We start from the raw sequence: 18,043 nt of genomic DNA, 5'->3' as shown, positions 1-18,043 counted from the left end.
AAGTGCTGGACGTGATTTCGCATACCTTAAATAATTCATCCTCCTGTTCCGCGAGGATTCTCTTAAATACTTCCCTAGCTCGTATTACCTAGATCGCTCGTCGAAACGAAAGGTTCTCCCCTCTCCTCGTTCCGGAACCACGGAACTGCTTCGTTCCTCGTAGCTGAGATTCTTTGACCGCGCGCGTCTCCGATTCCGAACACGATTTTCCTCGGCTTACGAGCGAAGTTACGAGATTCCCTGGTTTATTGACTCGTATAATACACGCCGGTACATCTCTCCCGGTGGCCGCGAACGAATCGCTGTCGATCGCACACCGCGTTCGAGCAGTGCATCGCCACCACCGGCGTCGGTACACACGAAATGCAACCCGTTCGTTTACATGAATCTAAAACGCGAGACCAGGCGGAACGTTCGATACACCACGGACCATCAACCTCCACCGCAGCAAATTCCTCCTGAAGATTTGCCGAAACTGCGAACGACTATTTTATTTGCACTCCGATTCGGCTGAGTCTTGCGAGAACTTTACTGGGCCCGATCGACTCTGCCATTTTGAAGCCGTGCTTGTTCGACTGTGACGTCACGTTTCCGCAGATAGGTGACATTTCTGTGTCCCTTCTGGCCAATGGGACATTTTCTGTCGATTTGAACCCGGGTCTCTATGCAATTTTTTAAGAGATTTTTTGGAAACCAGAATACACGAGTTTGATTAGCTTATTTGAATGCAATTTTAAAAACGTGCTTATTCGATAGCTGGAGTGAAAATTAAGACGATTTTCTCGAAACAATTTACTCCGTATTTTGCGACTTATTTTCTTATTTAGAATCACCCCCTCCCACGGATGTATTCATCAATACTGGGACAGTCTACAGCCGACAGTACAGTGAACTCTCGATATATGTCGATAACACGGGTCTTGCCAGCGTCGTGTATCGTGTAGGAGACACGCCCGAGGCCTCATATACCCCGTGGTAGTGGGGAGAATTCCGCGACGTTTATCGTCGAGGGCTTGGCGACATATATAGAGAAATCACTGTATACAGCTTTTTTTAAGAACAATTTCTTGACCGATTTTTTGGAGGGTCTACCAAAACAGTATTTTATGTCCGAAAAGTCTAACAACATTTTAAGAACACGATAAAAGCACTCAACAAAATCGGCCCGCAAGAACAAACGAAATTGATCAGCATGTCGATTGGCCAGATTAGTCTATCAATTTCCCACGGAAAACCGCAATTTTCACTCGGTACACTTGCCGTCGTTTATCGAACGTCCGCGCGGCCTCCTACTTACAATGCACACTCTAGAACACTCGGACTCGGGCCACGTTTACACACAGATCACGGAATCCTCCGGGCACGTGAGAGAAAAATAAAGAACAGAAGAAACAGACAAAAGGTACGTTCGATGGAATGGAAGTGTCGCCGACGGTGAACACAGGCGAACGTGTGTCGCTAATCAAAATAACTAAAAATAGATTCGTATAGAAACAGAGAAAGAGGGTGGGGGGGGGGTGAGGAGGGGTGAGAAGGATCTTGGGGGGTTGGACGTTCGGATAGAACAGAAAAATAAAACCGAAACGATACAAGCGCATGCCATGCGGTATAATCTAACATCTAAGAACCCAGGCAAGTGAGTGAAGACGTGAGGGATATCTAGGTGCGACGACCCCGTCTCGAGTTCTCAACGGTGACTCTTGTGTCCGTGGCCGATCGATAGCCGCGTTAGGCTAAAAGACGAACAACCATAAGCCCCCCCCCCCTCCCCACCTCCCCGCCCGATATATCTTCCGCGTTCCCAGTTGCACAGGTGTGTTACACCTGTGCATTCGGGGCCGTCGACACCTCGAAACCCGTCGCCCGGTCTCGTACGGAGCACCTATCGTCGTCTCATACACGGTCCATCAAGGATTATACAAAAAAGAACGTTTAATACTAATGGTAATGACGATACGATGTACAATAGGTGGTCAGTAACACGCTAACAATTATAGTAAAAAGTACAGCAGCTATTTTACGCAATAATCGTAATCATAGTAATAATAATAATAATAATAATAATAATAATAATAATAGTAATAATAATAATAATAATCAATAATAATGATGATCGATGATAAATCGTAATCATAGCGGGTAACATTAAAACTAAAATCGGAAAACGTTAATCAGATAAATCGTAATCAGAACACACATCATGCGCACTAATACACGTACGGTCCAGTAGCTAATCAAGCAGGACTAAATCTGATGACTCAGTTGGTGAGTTGGTTTCGCCCCCAGGAAATTAATAACACGTCTGATACGCAAGAGGAGAGAAATTATCGTGTGCAAATCGACTGCGGAAATGAACCCCAATAAACAAACAATAATAATAATAATAATAATAATAATATTAATAATATTAATCATATTAACCAGAGTAATCGTAAGAGTAATCGAAAGGAAAGACTAACAACTAATTTAGGCGCTAATGTATGGTTAAGATCGGCGTGCTCCCGTTCCCGCGGATGCCTTCAGGTCTCGCTTCTATTTCGCGGATCCCGTCGCGTGTCTTAAACCCCCCAGACATGCTCGAACATGTCGCCATTTCTGCATCGATACCCAAATTTAATTATACACGTCGCAACCCATGGAATTCTGCATCGGAAGCAACTGCATCGATGCAGGAATCAAAGTTCCGGATTAACGCGTTCGCTACCACAATTTCGCGTCGGAATTTATTTCAAATTCAAGTCAATTTTATAGATTTTCTACACGGTATAATCTTTCGAGATTCTATGGCATTCTCCTGCTAAATTCTTTCAATATTTTCTAAAGGTACATGTTGCATTCAATAAAACATTTCAATAATAGTCGAATAATTTCAGTAATAAGTCCGGCGTAGATGGAAGAATTTAGAAAATCTGGATTAACCATCCTTGTACCCGTGTACAAAATTAAATAAACAACATGTTCGCATTGAAAATCGAAAATGTTTTACGATTATGAGAAAAGGAAAATGTCTCCAGGCACTGGTGTAAAGGATATACAAAATATGACACTCAATGTGTTAAAAATGCCATCCAGTCAGCCCATGGAATTAAACTAACTCCACTTTGGCATTTTGCCAACGTGCTCCTTTAGACTTGCCATTTACAAAATTTATATCAAACTGAAACCTGTATTGTCGTAGGTAGACTACGAAAAAATGAATAGGTCAAATACAAAACTGTGAAGACATTAGAAGAATTTAAGACTTCAACTATTTCATTCTTGTTGTGATTGTTGAAAGACAGAATTAATTTTTATGCAACTCTGACAATTCACTTAGAATATTTTTGGTTTGTATAAACAGACGGTCTAGTCATCTGCTTCGTAATTTATTTAGAGTATTGAACAATCGATTGGAGAAACGATCACGTTGCTTGGCAATTTTTTATGGGATTTTTGCAAAGACAAGGTTAATCCGTTATTTTGAATAACTAACGTACCCTGAAATACTGACGATACTACAGAGAAATAATAAACATTTTAACATTAAACCTACCATTCACAATTATTGAAACTATAAAAAATCATTTACGGAGAATAGTGGCATAAATTTCCTTGTCCTAGCATTTATTATATTGAAAATTGCGGACAATCTCAATAAGTTCAGGATTGCTATTCTTATAAGGCAACATTTATCAGATACTGCTCGGTAGGTTTATTGTTACAGAGCACTATGAAATGCTCCAATCTCGACGTACCGCAACAAATTGAAATAGAATCAATAATGCAGGAACTTGCGATGCTCAGACCGGAAGCGACGCGGGTATCAGGAAACCTAGATACCAATGCATGCCGTCAGAACATGTTCGAACGTGTCCAGGGGGTTTTACATCGAATCGATTATCCCCGAGCGAGCGGAAACGGTCTCTCCGCGTTGGACACGAGTCAGCGCGCGTGTTGCTTTAAGTATCTGCGGTTCTTTGGCTAGAAAATGAAAAAAAAAACGTGTGTGTGTGTGTGTGTCGCGAACCGGGACTCGACTCGACTCGATTCGATTCGATTCGACTCGTGCGTGCGGCCGAAAAACAAACGTAAACGTGTCGCTAGACCCACAGAGTTCATCCCCCCTCCCTTCCCGCCCCCTAAAACACAGTGTTAGGCTGTCGTCGACAAAAACGGATTTTTTTTCGCGGTTGTGTTCCGCTTTGAACGCACATACACGTGTACGCGGGCTTGTTTTCCCCTTTGTCCGACGGATTCGTTTCGATTTTTCGATGTTTGCATTTGCGGGGTTCTCTTCGTTGTCGGCAAAATGTTTCAAAACCTTCGCTAAATCTACCCCCTGTTCGTTGTGTTAACCTCCCTCTCCGGAAAATGTTTGATCCACGATCGAAGGAAAATTGCTATTGTCGGAGCAGAATTTAGCGACGACCACAGAAATACCGGGACCTGCTTTCGAACATTTCTCAGTTTATGTTCGGCTGTTCGTTGGAATATTTGAACCAGTGTCTAGATTCGATCGAATTTGAATCTGATTAATTGACATTATTAATGTAGACTGCGGATCTTCAAAAGAAAAATTCTTTTCATCGATATCGTGGAAAACGGCAGCCTCTTTCGCTTTAATCATTTTAATCCAATAATAGAACGACATTTATTCATTATTTTGCTTTACGTTTCGCATTTTCATTTTTGCGGTGGACGCGTAAAAGTCTATTAATATGACTGTGAATAATTCTTTTCTACGAGATACGTAGTTAATCTGACCCAGGAAAAGTTTGTAGCTGGACAATACCAATAGAAAAGCTGGAAAAATGTTTTCCCATGGTACTTGATGGTTCAACATAGACGCTGGTCTAAATTAAACTATTGCAGTAAAATATTAACCCCTTGCCCTATAATATCCAGTCAGACCGGTATTAATGCTAAACCTACCACGGTCGAAATGACCGGTTTTCTATTCCACAATTATTGAAATTATAAAAACGTTTTCATAGGAAACTACTGAATTGACTTCATTATTTAAGCACGTATTATAATGAAAATCCTACAAAGTTCAAGTAAAGTAAATCTTCTCCCTTCTATAAGACGTGTCACTTTTATATGTTCCGTGTTTGGTAGGTTCAGTGTTAAAGATTTCAAACCGCTGAATATAAATAAACATAAAATTATGGAATTGTCGGCTACTGCAAAATTCTTTGTTTCTCTATTTTACACATATTTGATAAAATATCAGATTACGAATAGAACACGGTAGAATTAAACTGAAAAACGAAACCAGGTGAAAACCAATGGACGTTCTACTTTGCAATTATCTGTAGGGAACGTATGAACAAACATTAACGTGAAATATTATAAATTTTCTTCTCCTACGAAACGATAAACTTCGAAGAAGTCTCGATCACAGCGAGAAAAATCACAGGGCAAGAGGTTAAAAGAATATCGTACGTTTCGGAATACCGATCTAAATTTTGTACACCGTTCAGAAAAGTTTGTACATGAAGACGTTACGAGCTATGGCTGTATCGAAATTGGTGCGCGAACAAGAACCAAAATTCCGCGCATTCACTACTAATTATCACCGTATAACAATACGTTTCCCCCGTACTCCCTAGAAACAACACGTCAATCCACCGGCTCGACTATCGAAACTAAATTTACACCTCGTCGACGCGAAACATAATTAAAATTAACGATCATTAAATCATTAAGAAAGAAAAAAACAACACTTTACCGGAAACAATCGATCAGAAAAACAAAACTCCTGTCGCAAGCCAGCGATAACGTGCAGCCGTGTCCGAAGAAAGAACCACACGAAAAGAGAAAGAAAACACTATATCGGGAAGAATGTCTTTGAACTGCTGCAGAATCCTGCTCCGACCCCCCCCCCCTACAAATTGCAGCAGCACGGGTTAGCCCCGTGGAGCTCCGTCCACGAAAAAAAAAAAAAAAAAAAAAACGGAAAATAGAAAGAAAAATGTAGAAACGTGTGCGATCCTCGGCGTCGATATCAACCCTTCCCGTGGAACACCGCGTTCCAGCACACACCAGGCATTTGGCAATGTAAGGCAGTAAGTCGTTTAGGCTCTCGGGAGCCTCTCACTGTACGCTAAAATAGATCCGCAGTGACGCTTGCGACGAGAAGCGTCGGTGTTCTTCGTGGTAGGTAACGATAGCTGCACTCGAGCGGAAGCGGCGCGTTGCGAGGACGGTTTCCGAGAGGATTCCCGGTGTCCAGACGGTGGAAGATCGAGGAGGAGCAAGAGATCTTTTAGCAGTCGGCTTCATTAGCACGGGAACGGCTCTCATTTCGCGATCTCCATTTTCTCTCTCCATCCCTTCTTCTCCTTTTTATCTCGGTTTTTCTTTCGCCGTCGCAACGCGCTCGCTTCTTCAGCATGAAAGAATTGTCCTCGCTGTGGCGCGAGTCCTCTGTCATCGCCTTACCACTAATACAAAGAGAACGTACCAGTACGTTTGGCGTTTAGGCGTCGTGCACCTCAACAAAAAAAAAAAAGTGTACCGCAAATACACTCTTCTCCGCACCGTTATTTATGTGCCTCTCTCACTAGTTTTCACATCGAACCGCCCACTTATGCGCTAAACGGTCTCTCGTCTTTAATCGGAATGCTGTGCACCGGTCTCCTCACTACAAGCGACGCGACACCTTACAATCTCGTGCGTACTTGTGTGTGTGTATATATATATATCTGTTTTGCGAGTATTTCTTTATGCGCGCGCGCGCGTGTGTGTGTGTGTCTCTTTGATACCGGAGAGAATTGCTAGAAAATGTGGTTCCGCGGAAATTTCGACGGGGAAGATTGATAGTCTTCGAAAAAGAAACCCGACGAGCACACCGGATATCGCGCGTGTTCGTTCGTCCATCTTGTTCTCGAAAGCGTTACCGCCGGCGAACACACTATAGCAAAACCGTCGGGGGGGGGGGAAAAAAAAATAGCAGTTTTCCGAGCGTGAACACACACAGAGCGACCACGTTATTATTATCCACACGATGACTGTTTTACTTGTTTTCTTTTTTTATTATTATTATTTTTTTACACGTTACTCTTTTCTTATTTACGTTTTTGCTCCCCCTCTGAATTTCGTGTCTCGTTTTTTTTTCTTTTAATCGTGTTTGCTTTTCGTTCGTGTTTTAGGTCTTTTGCGGTTTAAATGGTTACGAATAGAATCGTTATTGCTGTGGCAATGGCGGTCACGGCGAGCTTGGGAGTATCTCCAGCGGAAGGAACTATATGGTAGTCCGTAGTGGTGCCCGTAGATTCTGAATGATAAAAATGTGACTTGTAAAAGGATCGTTGCGGCTTGAAATATGGTAACGATGAGAAAAGAGGGGGGTGGGGGGAAGAAGATCTTTTTTTTTTGGATTATCTAATGCCTAGCCGATCGAGTGGCTACCCCGACTGTTTCTCTAGATCGCTTTGTCTACAAGGGTCAAGGGGACTGAGGACTCTCTTAATTGTCGAATCGACGTTTACGTCGCCTGTAGCTCGAACGACATTGTTGCGAATTGCTTTAAAGCGGCTTTCGGAGGGCACAACGGGACGGCTTTTGAGAGGACAGGCTGGATGGAGGATGGCATCTTTCTATTGTCTTAGATCGATTGCTGGGGTCGTAAGCTTCTCGTTCTTCCTGAATTTTCATGGTCACTGTTCCGTGGGGATCGAGGCTTCAGACCTTACGCAGTGTACTGTCGCGAACAAAAGTATTGGCCCAAGTGATTTGTAACTAGACTGCGGATCTTTATGCAAGATAAAAATTTATTCTCCATCTACATTCGCTTTAATGCTTAAATATCGATTGCGAAAAAATAAGTGGACTCTGTTTGAAATATTGAATTCATACAATGTACCAACAATTTGTGTTTTATCTATTGTCACGAGTGCACAAAATCTGCAGTCTACTTATGGTTTAATGCTGTTTGCAGTTACCCTGTGCAGTCTGTTGTAGATAATCCGAATTTTTAGAGTTTACTGCGTTACGGCTTAGATTTCTATGCAATGACACAGTTGAAAGCTGCAGTGAGTGATTATAATATTCGAACCATTTGCATGAGTTAACGATTTACAACGATCAATGTTCAAACGAAACTCCACCTACAATGACGTCTGATCATTTTTGTATGAAGTATCGATGTTTGAAAGTTACGAATGTACATTTAGTAGCACTGTCGACACACATTATTCATCAAATGGTTGGAAAATGAATTTCTCGTGCTGCAGCTCTAGTCATTTTGTTGTGGTTAGTTAGAACATTTCACGACTAAGTTATTGACACCGTGAGAGGAAGAATAGCGTGGTTAACAACAAGAAAACATCAAAACGTGTCTACATACTTAAGGGCTCAATTTTTCACTTTAATGATAAGTACACGCCCCTTTTGTGCTTCTACTTTTGTTCGTGACTGTAACTTGAAATATTTCTAAAATAAAGTTTATAGAAATTATACGTTCCAGGTATATCACAGTGTTGGAGTCTAACGACGACCAATTTGAATGCTATTTTATTAATCTATGTCCGCGAGAGGGTATTATTTTTTGTATACAGTGAATTCTCGATACATGTCAACAACATATATGTCAGGAAACATACCGGAGCCCTGTTATGTTTACACTCCTCAGCGACCGAGGCCTCTTGAGCTTCGTGGCCCTTCAAGGGGCATACCCCGCGGTAATGGGGATAATTCCGCGACGTTTATCATCCAGGCCTTGGCGACATATATAGAGAAATCACTGTAGACTAGATTTTGAACAGTGTATCTTCGAATAAAAATTCGGAGCATTAGGAAAAAAGGACAAGACTTAGGATCTGCATAACAATGAGAAACAGAGGAGCCGCATGGAATTTTATTCCGCGCGCCGGACAAATCGAAATGCCTCAATGACCCCTTCCCCTCCTCCTTGAGTGAACAAAATAGAGGCGAAGATAATTAAACGGTCTTTCTCGTCAATGTAAAAAAAAAAAAAAAAAATAAGAACCATATCAATCGGTGCGATAGCCTCGTGCACATATATATGTATAATCATATTTCAACGAGAAATTACGACTTGAAAAAGGGCACTAATACTGAGAGGTTACGGAAATGGTCCACGAAGATGAGACAATTTGGCGGATGAGATTCGAACCACCGTTTCTCCGATGAGAAATTAGGTTAGACAGACATGGCGAATGGCAACACTTACCCCTTGCGGTCTTAAACTTCGACGTTCCCGGCTGGCTGAATCCAATCGCGTTGCGCGCCTTCATCTCGACCTTGTAAAACGTGTTAGACTTCAGATCCTTCAGCCAGTACGTCGTCCTGCCCTGCTTCCTGATTTCCTTCGTCACGCAGGTGTTCTCCAAGGTCTCCCACTCGCTGGACTCGTGTCTCAATTGACAGAATATGATCTGGTACATGTCGATCGGCTCACCGTTGTCCGCCGGGACCTGCCACGACAATTCGTACTGGTAGCCGTACGTCGACACGTCGTACTCGGTCCCCGACGTTAATATCTTCGGCGGGTTCGGGACGGTCCTCACCGGCGTCACCTCGCGAACATTCGCGCCCCAGTTGCCAAGGCCGACCTGGTTTCGCGCGGCGAAACGGAATTCGTACACTGTCTGCGGTCGCAGGCCCTCGATGATGTACGGCGCACCTGGAATCGACAGGTCGACGCCGATCAAGAAATGTACTACCGATTTTCTTTTCGGATATTCTGGTACAGTGTTACCAGATTTCTGGGATAGGGGACGATAGGGCAGTCGCTAAACGTGTGCGGGAACACGAGTGTTACACTGGGTTGGGTGCGAGTAGGGTTCCCAGATATATCGGGATTCGCGACAATTTTCGGCATGTACACTCGGGAATACATTCGAGAACCCGAACGTGCTCGGGAGTCCCGCGTATTCCCGAGAATCCAGAAAATGCGCAGAAATCCCGAAAATTCCCAGGAATCCTGGAAATTCTGGAGAACGTCGAAAATGCCAGGAATCCCGAAAGTTCTCAGGAACCCTGACAATTCTGGAAAATCCCGAAAATGCGCAGGAATCTCGAATATTCTCAGGGATCCTAAAAATTCTGGAGAATCCCGAAAATGCGCAGAAATCCCGAAAATTCCCAGGAACCCTGGAAATTCTGGAGAATCTCGAAAATTCCAGGAATCCCGAAAGTTCTCAGGAACCCCGACAATTCTGGAAAATCCCGAAAATGAGCAGGAATCTCGAAAATTCTCAGGAATCCCGAAAGTTCTTAGGAATTCCAAAAATTCTGGAGATTCCCGAAAATCCTGGAGAATCCCGAAAATTCCCAGGACTCGTAGAATGTCTCAGACATTGATAGCATTAATTGCTTTTATCAGATGTCTTCAATCGGATGTTGGACAGTAGTAAATATCCTCTCGATTGAGAACTTTCTTTCATTCATTTCGTGAAAAGAACTGATGAGATAAACTTTTGAAATTGTTTGAAACTTTCATCAAAGTCACTCCACTCCTACATTGCAAGTCTGAAGTAGTCTGAGTGGGATGGACAGCCACGATTGCTATAAACTGTTCAACTTTTCTTTTCAACATTGTCTGATATAAGTAACAGTTCCATAAACGTTTGAGAGGGTTAGAAGCACTTGGATTAAATGCTCAGAGATTGTGTGCGAGATCTAGACGCGTATAGTAAGCCTCAAGTCGTTATTGGGCACAATCTAGATCGCTTCCAGGGCAAGAAGCAGTTGGTGCTTATGTTTACTCTGTACTAAATACAACATTGTGCTTTCAGGACAAGGAGCACTTGTTGCTCGAGCCTGCTCTAGAACAACTCTCAGGTACAACACCTAGGCACAACCTAGATCGCTTCCAGGGCAGAAACCCATGCCTGTAGTAACCTCCATAGCTCCAGTTGCTTCTAGGAACAATCGCTATCCTTTCCAGAGTCACAAGTACTTGTTGCTCACGTTTACTCTGTACTATATACAACGTTGTTCTCAGGAACAATCTAAACTATTTTCAATACAAAAACAACCTGTTGCTCACGTCTACTTTACAACTCCCAGATTATTCTCTCAACTGTCACAAGTTAAAGATTCTATAGTTTTCCCTGTCGAGGCTTTCAGATGTAAACACTGTGTCCTTTTGGAATGTTCTAAGCTTCTCTATTTTAATATCTGTCGCTCGGCAGACCCGAGGATGCGACAGTTACGGAGAGAATACTGTATAATGGTATATCTAAATCAAAAGGCTTCAGGGTCAGCAAATTTCAAGGGCTCACATCCAAAAGCCCCAACGCTAAAACCTGTAGGCCACCATACTAAGCGCCAGAATCTCCATAGCTCCAGTTGCTTCTAGGAACAATCGCTATCCTTTCCAGAGTCACAAGTACTTGTTGCTCACGTTTACTCTGTACTATATACAACGTTGTTCTCAGGAACAATCTAAACTATTTTCAGTACAAAAACAACCTGTTGCTCACGTCTACTTTACAACTCCCAGATTATTCTCTCAACTGTCACAAGTTAAAGATTCTATAGTTTTCCCTGTCGAGGCTTTCAGATGTAAACACTGTGTCCTTTTGGAATGTTCTAAGCTTCTCTATTTTAATATCTGTCGCTCGGCAGACCCGAGGATGCGACAGTTACGGAGAGAATACTGTATAATGGTATATCTAAATCAAAAGGCTTCAGGGTCAGCAAATTTCAAGGGCTCACATCCAAAAGCCCCAACGCTAAAACCTGTAGGCCACCATACTAAGCGCCAGAATCTCCATAGCTCCAGTTGCTTCTAGGAACAATCGCTATCCTTTCCAGAGTCACAAGTACTTGTTGCTCACGTTTACTCTGTACTATATACAACGTTGTTCCCAGGAACAATCTAAAGTATTTTCAGTACAAAAACAACCTGTTGCTCACGTCTACTTTACAACTCCCAGATTATTCTCTCAACTGTCACAAGTTAAAGATTCTATAGTTTTCCCTGTCGAGGCTTTCAGATGCAAACACTGTGACCTTTTGGGATGTCCTAACCTTCTCTATTTTAATGTTTTAATTTTAATTTGAATCAGCAGAAGATCATGGGCTCACATCCAAAAGCCCCAACGCTAAAACCTGTAGGCCACCAGACTAAGCGGCAGAATCAGCCACTCACCAACGGACAACGTCTTGTTCTTCGCTTCCATCCAGGTCTGACTCTCCTCCTTGTACTGCACAACGATGGTCCTGATCGGTAGCTCGGGGTGCGTACTCGGCGGTAGGAGATCGAACCTGATGGTGGTCGCAGTGATCTCGCTCATCTTCGCCTGCTGCACTTCGGTGGGTTTGGTCGCCTCTCGGAGCTCGATGCTGTGCTCCCTCGTGCCGTGCAGGTTGGACGCGATGCACTTGTAAGTGGTGTAGTACCGCCTGTCCATCGGCACGATTATCAGAGTGGAGAGCGGCCCGTTGCCGAGCTGTTTGATCGTGGGGTCTTTGTCGATCTTCTGGTCGCCGTAGATGGTCCAGCGGATGGTTGCGTTCGGTATGCTCTCGGCGATGCAGCTGATGTTCACCGGCCTCTGTTCCCAGGACCAGACGGTCTTGTTGGGCATCGAGGCGAACGACGGCGGGAATTCGACAGTGAGATGACCGTTCCTGTGAGCCTCTCCGCCGGCATTCTCTGCGATGCACTCGTACAGCCCGTCGTTCGATCTCATCAGCTTGTCGATCGTCAGCGTTCCGATCGTCTCTCCGGCCACCGCGTCCTGCACGTTCTCAAGAACGATTCTGTCGTCGTCCGGCTGCGATCCCTTCGCGTAAGGCTTCTCCGACGTGTGCTTCCTGAAGGTGACCTGCGGCGGCGGCCTGCCGAACGCTTTGCACTCGATCGACGCCTTGTTGTCCTCGACCTCCGTCACGTTCACGAACTCCATGATCTTCGGCTTCACGATCACGTTCACCATGAAATTCGTCGTCGCCGTTCCCGCCGCGTTCGTCGCCCGACACTGGTACTCTCCCGCGTCCTCCCTGTTCACGTTCGTGATCATCAGAACACCGTTGGTCGCGTCCACCTCGAAACGGTCCGCGTTCGACAGGTTTTGCTGGGTCAGCGACTTCACCCAGGTGTACCGCGGCGGCGGCTTGCCGTGAGCCCGGCACACGATGTTCTGGTTCTCGCCTTCGATTATGTCCACCGTGCCCGGCAGCTCTTCCACCGTCGGGCGCACGTGCACCTGCAAAATGGAAACACGGAACCCGTCTGAGAGCTGTCGAGCTAGAGCTGGGTCAAATACTATTTCAAGTAGTAGGTGTTTTACTCGAAATCGTACGTGCGCTTTTAACCCTTAAGTGCATAGGTAAACTGAATATTAGGAACATGAATGCATACATGGGGTCCATTGAGGACCCCACTTACCTAATTCCTTGCTAACTTTGATTACAGCAACTATTTATTTCTGTAAACTTTCTGTAAAACTGTACAATTTCTGTAAACTAAAAATGGCGCGGATAAAAATGTTAACACAAAATCCAACACTGGGGTCCTTCGCGGACCCCACTCATGCATTTAAGGGTTAAAAAGGAAATATTTCATTTCTATGTATAGTTTCGTTTTTAATGAGTTCAATCAGGCTGAAAACAATACAGGGTGTTCGACTACAGGTGGGAGAAAATTGAAGGGGCGGTTCTCCACGGCAATACCACGCAGAGAATGTTTAATAACGGTTAAGGGTAACGGGTTAAGGGAAGGGTAAGGTTATATGGTTATGTTTGTTAATATGAAAAAATGTTGTATTCAAAACTTAAACGGTATAGGGGGGGGGGGCGTATTGTGACACAAACATTCTCTGCGTGGGTGGAGGCATAGAAATTTCAAGGTCACCTTAATTTTTTTAATAGAATGACCTACTTTCTGTATCATGAATCGATAGGCTATCGAATTCAGAGTAAAACTGTATTGACCTCCATATGTCCTACATCTAATAGTTAACGAGATATTATCGAAATAATTTTCTTGCTTCTTTGGATAATATCTCGTTAACTATTAGGTTTAGGACATATGAAGGTCAACGCTTTTATACTCGGACTTTGATACTCTATCGATCTATGGTATAAAAAATGGGACATTCCATTTAAAAAAATGAAGTTGACCTTCATATGTCCTTTACGCGTCCACCTACAAAAAAGCTACTAACATCAGATTAATGCACCCTCGAAACCAAGCAAGTTCCGTCTGATGCATTTCTTCCTAACACCAATAGCAGCCGATTTATTCGTGTGGCCTGTTTCTGGCGCCTCACCCTGTATAAGACGAAAATGAAGAATAAAAATATTGCGATTTCGGCTTCATTTTGTAGTTATAATCAATTAAAAATCCGCCTAAAATGTGGCAACCCGACCAACAGAGGTGTACGTTCCGTACGTCATAAAGGCACCCGACAGTCACTTATCAAAGGAGCTCCTCGCACGTTTAGGGTCCTCCTCATTTACCCAATGGTTAGGCTTTGACGTAACACATTTTAGTTAATAATTTGGCTAAAACCGAAAATGCGTGTGGAATGACCCAATCAGACGCATTCACATTACAGTCGCATTCCTGCAGAATTCCTGCCAGGTGACTTCTTGCGAGGCATGCGGGGTATCACGTGATAGGTGACTGTCACGCGCCTCTATGTCGTACCCAACGTGCACCTCTGTTAGTCGGGTTGCCGCGTTTTAGGCGGATTTTGAATTTTGAATATCTATAAAATGGAGCCGAAATCACAATTTTTGTGCTCTTCATTTTCGTCTTATATTGTCGTGGAAGACCATCCCTTAAATTTTCTCCCACCTGTAGTCGAACACCCTGTATAACAATATTTTCAAGTTCCTCCAATGTGTTCTACTGTTTTAAATTACGTCTACTCAGTTTTGTCATAAATGCGTAAAATCTGCGGTCTACTTATAGTACATTGTTTTTAGAAAAGATATTTTTATTTTCTTCTGGCACGTCCGCTTTATTATTTGAAACGGCGTTTCGTTCTAGGTCTTTGCGCCGGGCCTAACGGCCATAACCGTGGGTAATTGGCGTACGCAATTGTGGGTGGGAAGAGACTGCGTTAATTATGGAGATCAGGCTGACGCGCCTCGCTCGGACACAACTCGATTTTCCAGGCGAGCAATAATGTTTCGGATACGTGTTTGCGGCCATGGTGAGATATTGTTTGAACGGTTGCGTGATGTGGATGTTTCTGGGCGAAATGATTTGGATGGCCTGTTGTTTTGCGGTCCATTGTTTAGCGAGATTGATGTGACGATGCATAGCATTCGTGGACTAATACTCATCACTTCACTCTAGCTAATTCGTATTTTTAAGAAATTCAACTTTTTAGGTTGCCAATAATATTTCAATTAGGCTTGAATGTTGTAACAAATTATTTTGGGTTAGAATTTTATGAATTTTTTCGGTTAGGAGCGGACGCAGTTTATACTTATTGCTCAAGTGAAGTTAATTTACATTTTTCAAAAATTAACTTTATACGGTGTCCATAGTATATAAAAAATGAATATTGAGGCAGAATGTTATGAATTTTTTAAAATGCAACAGGCCCATTTGGAATTTCACATTAACTATAATTTATAATTAGACGCAGTAGGATATTACTAAATGGGTAGCACAAAAACTGTCAGCGTAGACGTGTACACGGTTGTACCGCTATTGTTAAAATAACTGAACATCGCGTACCGTTTGATTATTTCTATTGTAATTATTTCTGACACTGATGGCGTATCAGCCAGATGTTACAATGGATGTTTTTCTATCGAAACGAGCCGCGATGAAAGCGTCAAAAACGAATCAAATAAAATTCTATACAGTTTTGTAGATCGAAATCTCAGCCTCCAATTAAAAGAAAATACATATATTCGATTGCCTCAAAAGCTCGTTTCGTTTTCGACCAATACGCACAGTGCGAATTCCGAATAATTCTTTATAGAATAAAAGAAGAAAATAGTGAAAAAAAAATTTTAGGAAATAATGCAAAATTAGAAAAAGAATGTTATTTGTGCATATATGCTCGTTACGTCAAAGACTGTCAAGCGCACGCGCTGCGAAAAGAACTTCGGAGACAATCATTTTTGTAACAGCATGTTCAGTCTTGGAAGACAAAGAACAAAGCTCGGAACAAAGACAGGGAAGTTTTTAAAGCTCACCTCAACCCGGATAGGTCTTTCCTTAAGCTCCCCAGTAGTCAAGACCGAAGCCCGGCAAGTGTAGATCCCGTCGTCGGATTCCTGTACGTTCTTGATCTTCAACGCGTACTTGTCGATGATGTAGTGGTCGTTCGTCTTAATTAATTCACCGTTGTAGAGCCAGTCGACTAAGGGCGAAGGTCTTGCCCTTACTTTGCACTGAATCGCGAAGTCGTCGCCCATAATTGGGTATTGATTCTCGGGCGCATCGTCCCAAGTGATCGCAACTACAAAAGTGTTTCCTATTCACATTTCTGACCCACTTTTACTTCTTCGGTATTTAAATTTTAGAAAACATGAAAAGAATTTTAAAAAATTCTAAAATTTAGAACACCCTTTCTACGTTATTTTAATGTACACATATATCGTTAAAGGAATTGTCTTTCAGGACAATACCTAAGGAAGTGTTTCAATATTTAAGAATTTAATTTTTATAACGTGTCTTTCATTTTTCCAACTGAATTTATTCCACTTCCCTTGTCAAATGCACGGAATACTAAATAATTAATATAAATAGAAGAACAAATAATTGAATTTATTCATTCGTACTTCCGAAATGAATATAGAATTACATGGGGTAATTTAAAAATAAAACTGTTCTTGATATTTACAACTAATGAAACGATGTTTAGAACATACTATTTATTTACTTTAAAGTTGGTATTTCAACACAAAACTATTTCAAAACAGCCTCTTAGCTTTCTCACCCTAAACTACAGTACTCGAAACACCGTACTAATTTCGAAATTGTACTACATATTGCTCAATGTAGAAACCAACAAAGTCTATTGTGGATAGGGTCTATTTATCGTGAACTAAACTTTGCTGGCGAACTCAATTTAATCTCTATATATACAGGTATCGTTCGCGACTGTACAATTTTATGCGAAGTGTATCTCGCGACGACTTCTGAGTGACTCTTCGAAAGTCCTGTACAACCTAATTTTAACGCCTTCGTTTGCCCTGGTAAAAATCCTAAGCAACCCTGATTGGCTAACCCACGCTTTGGGTCCTTCCAATCAGAGCTGTTCTTTTTCTTCGTCTCACCCCCGTTCCTTCCGCCCTTGGCGTGTTTGTTTTCGGAACGGCGAGGTGATCGGAGAAGATGATGGGACTTTCCTCCGGGCCACTCATGCTTGACCCAAGTGTCGATAGACCGTTGGGTCCGCTTCAAGTGCCCTTCGGTTCGTCTCTTAATTTATGACGGTCTCAGTTTGCTATTGAGGACTTTGGGACAAAACTCTAATAAACATACTTCGACTAGGTCTGGAAAATGTCCACTCAAAAATAGCTTCGTCGAACGAGAGTCGTAAATTGCGTTGGCCGTTTGCACGAAAGAAAGACTCTTTTGTGTGCGTGCGACCGGACGCTACACTATAGTCAATTTCACTAAAAAAAGTTGAAACAACCAGACACATTGAAATAATCAATCTATAGAATTTTATGATAGCACCTACTGTCTGATCATGACGACGATATTCTACTTACGTCACGACCAAAGATGCGACTACACCGGGGGTCCCAGAAATCTTGTACTTGCTTGATAGAGGCGATTCCTGAGGTCATTCGAAGTAACTTTTTCCTTTGCGAAAATGTTCTCCGTGGCTTTATTACGGAGTTATCAACGAAAAACACGGACCAATCAGAGCGCGGCTACTGCGGACGGATCTCGGCTCGGCCAACGGGGACACCGCGCTCAGCGGAACTGCGCTCCGATTGGTCCGTGTTTTTCGTTGATAACTCCTTAACAAAGCCACGGAGAACATTTTCGCAAAGGGAAAAGTTACTTCAAATTACTTCAAGAATCACCCTTTTTATGGAAATACAAAATTTTTGGGACAACTTTTATTATCGAGTATAATGTTTAGAGAAGAGTCATAAACGA

General features: G+C 42.7%; 1 protein-coding gene across 4 annotated transcripts in view; it reads right to left on the bottom strand.

Moving 5' to 3' along the window:
- Nucleotides 1–18,043, bottom strand: part of Fas2 (neural cell adhesion molecule fasciclin 2) — a 207,186-nt gene that overhangs the window by 19,440 nt on the left and 169,703 nt on the right. For 3 of the 4 annotated variants that reach the window (XM_076805460.1, XM_076805462.1, XM_076805461.1), the window contains 3 exons: nucleotides 16,120–16,385; nucleotides 12,104–13,163; nucleotides 9,176–9,628 (listed from right to left, as the gene is read on the bottom strand). In XM_076805460.1, the coding sequence (XP_076661575.1) occupies nucleotides 9,176–9,628; nucleotides 12,104–13,163; nucleotides 16,120–16,385 (1,779 nt within the window). Of the gene's footprint in view, nucleotides 1–3,710; nucleotides 7,259–9,175; nucleotides 9,629–12,103; nucleotides 13,164–16,119; nucleotides 16,386–18,043 lie in introns of those variants that run through there. The other variant, XM_076805463.1, reaches the window with a different exon arrangement.

Source organism: Halictus rubicundus, chromosome 2 (assembly GCF_050948215.1).
Source record: "Halictus rubicundus isolate RS-2024b chromosome 2, iyHalRubi1_principal, whole genome shotgun sequence".
In the NCBI taxonomy this organism is placed as follows: domain Eukaryota; kingdom Metazoa; phylum Arthropoda; class Insecta; order Hymenoptera; family Halictidae; genus Halictus; species Halictus rubicundus.
The sequence above is the reverse complement of the archived record's forward strand: the minus strand, read 5'-3'. Positions and strand labels throughout refer to the sequence as shown.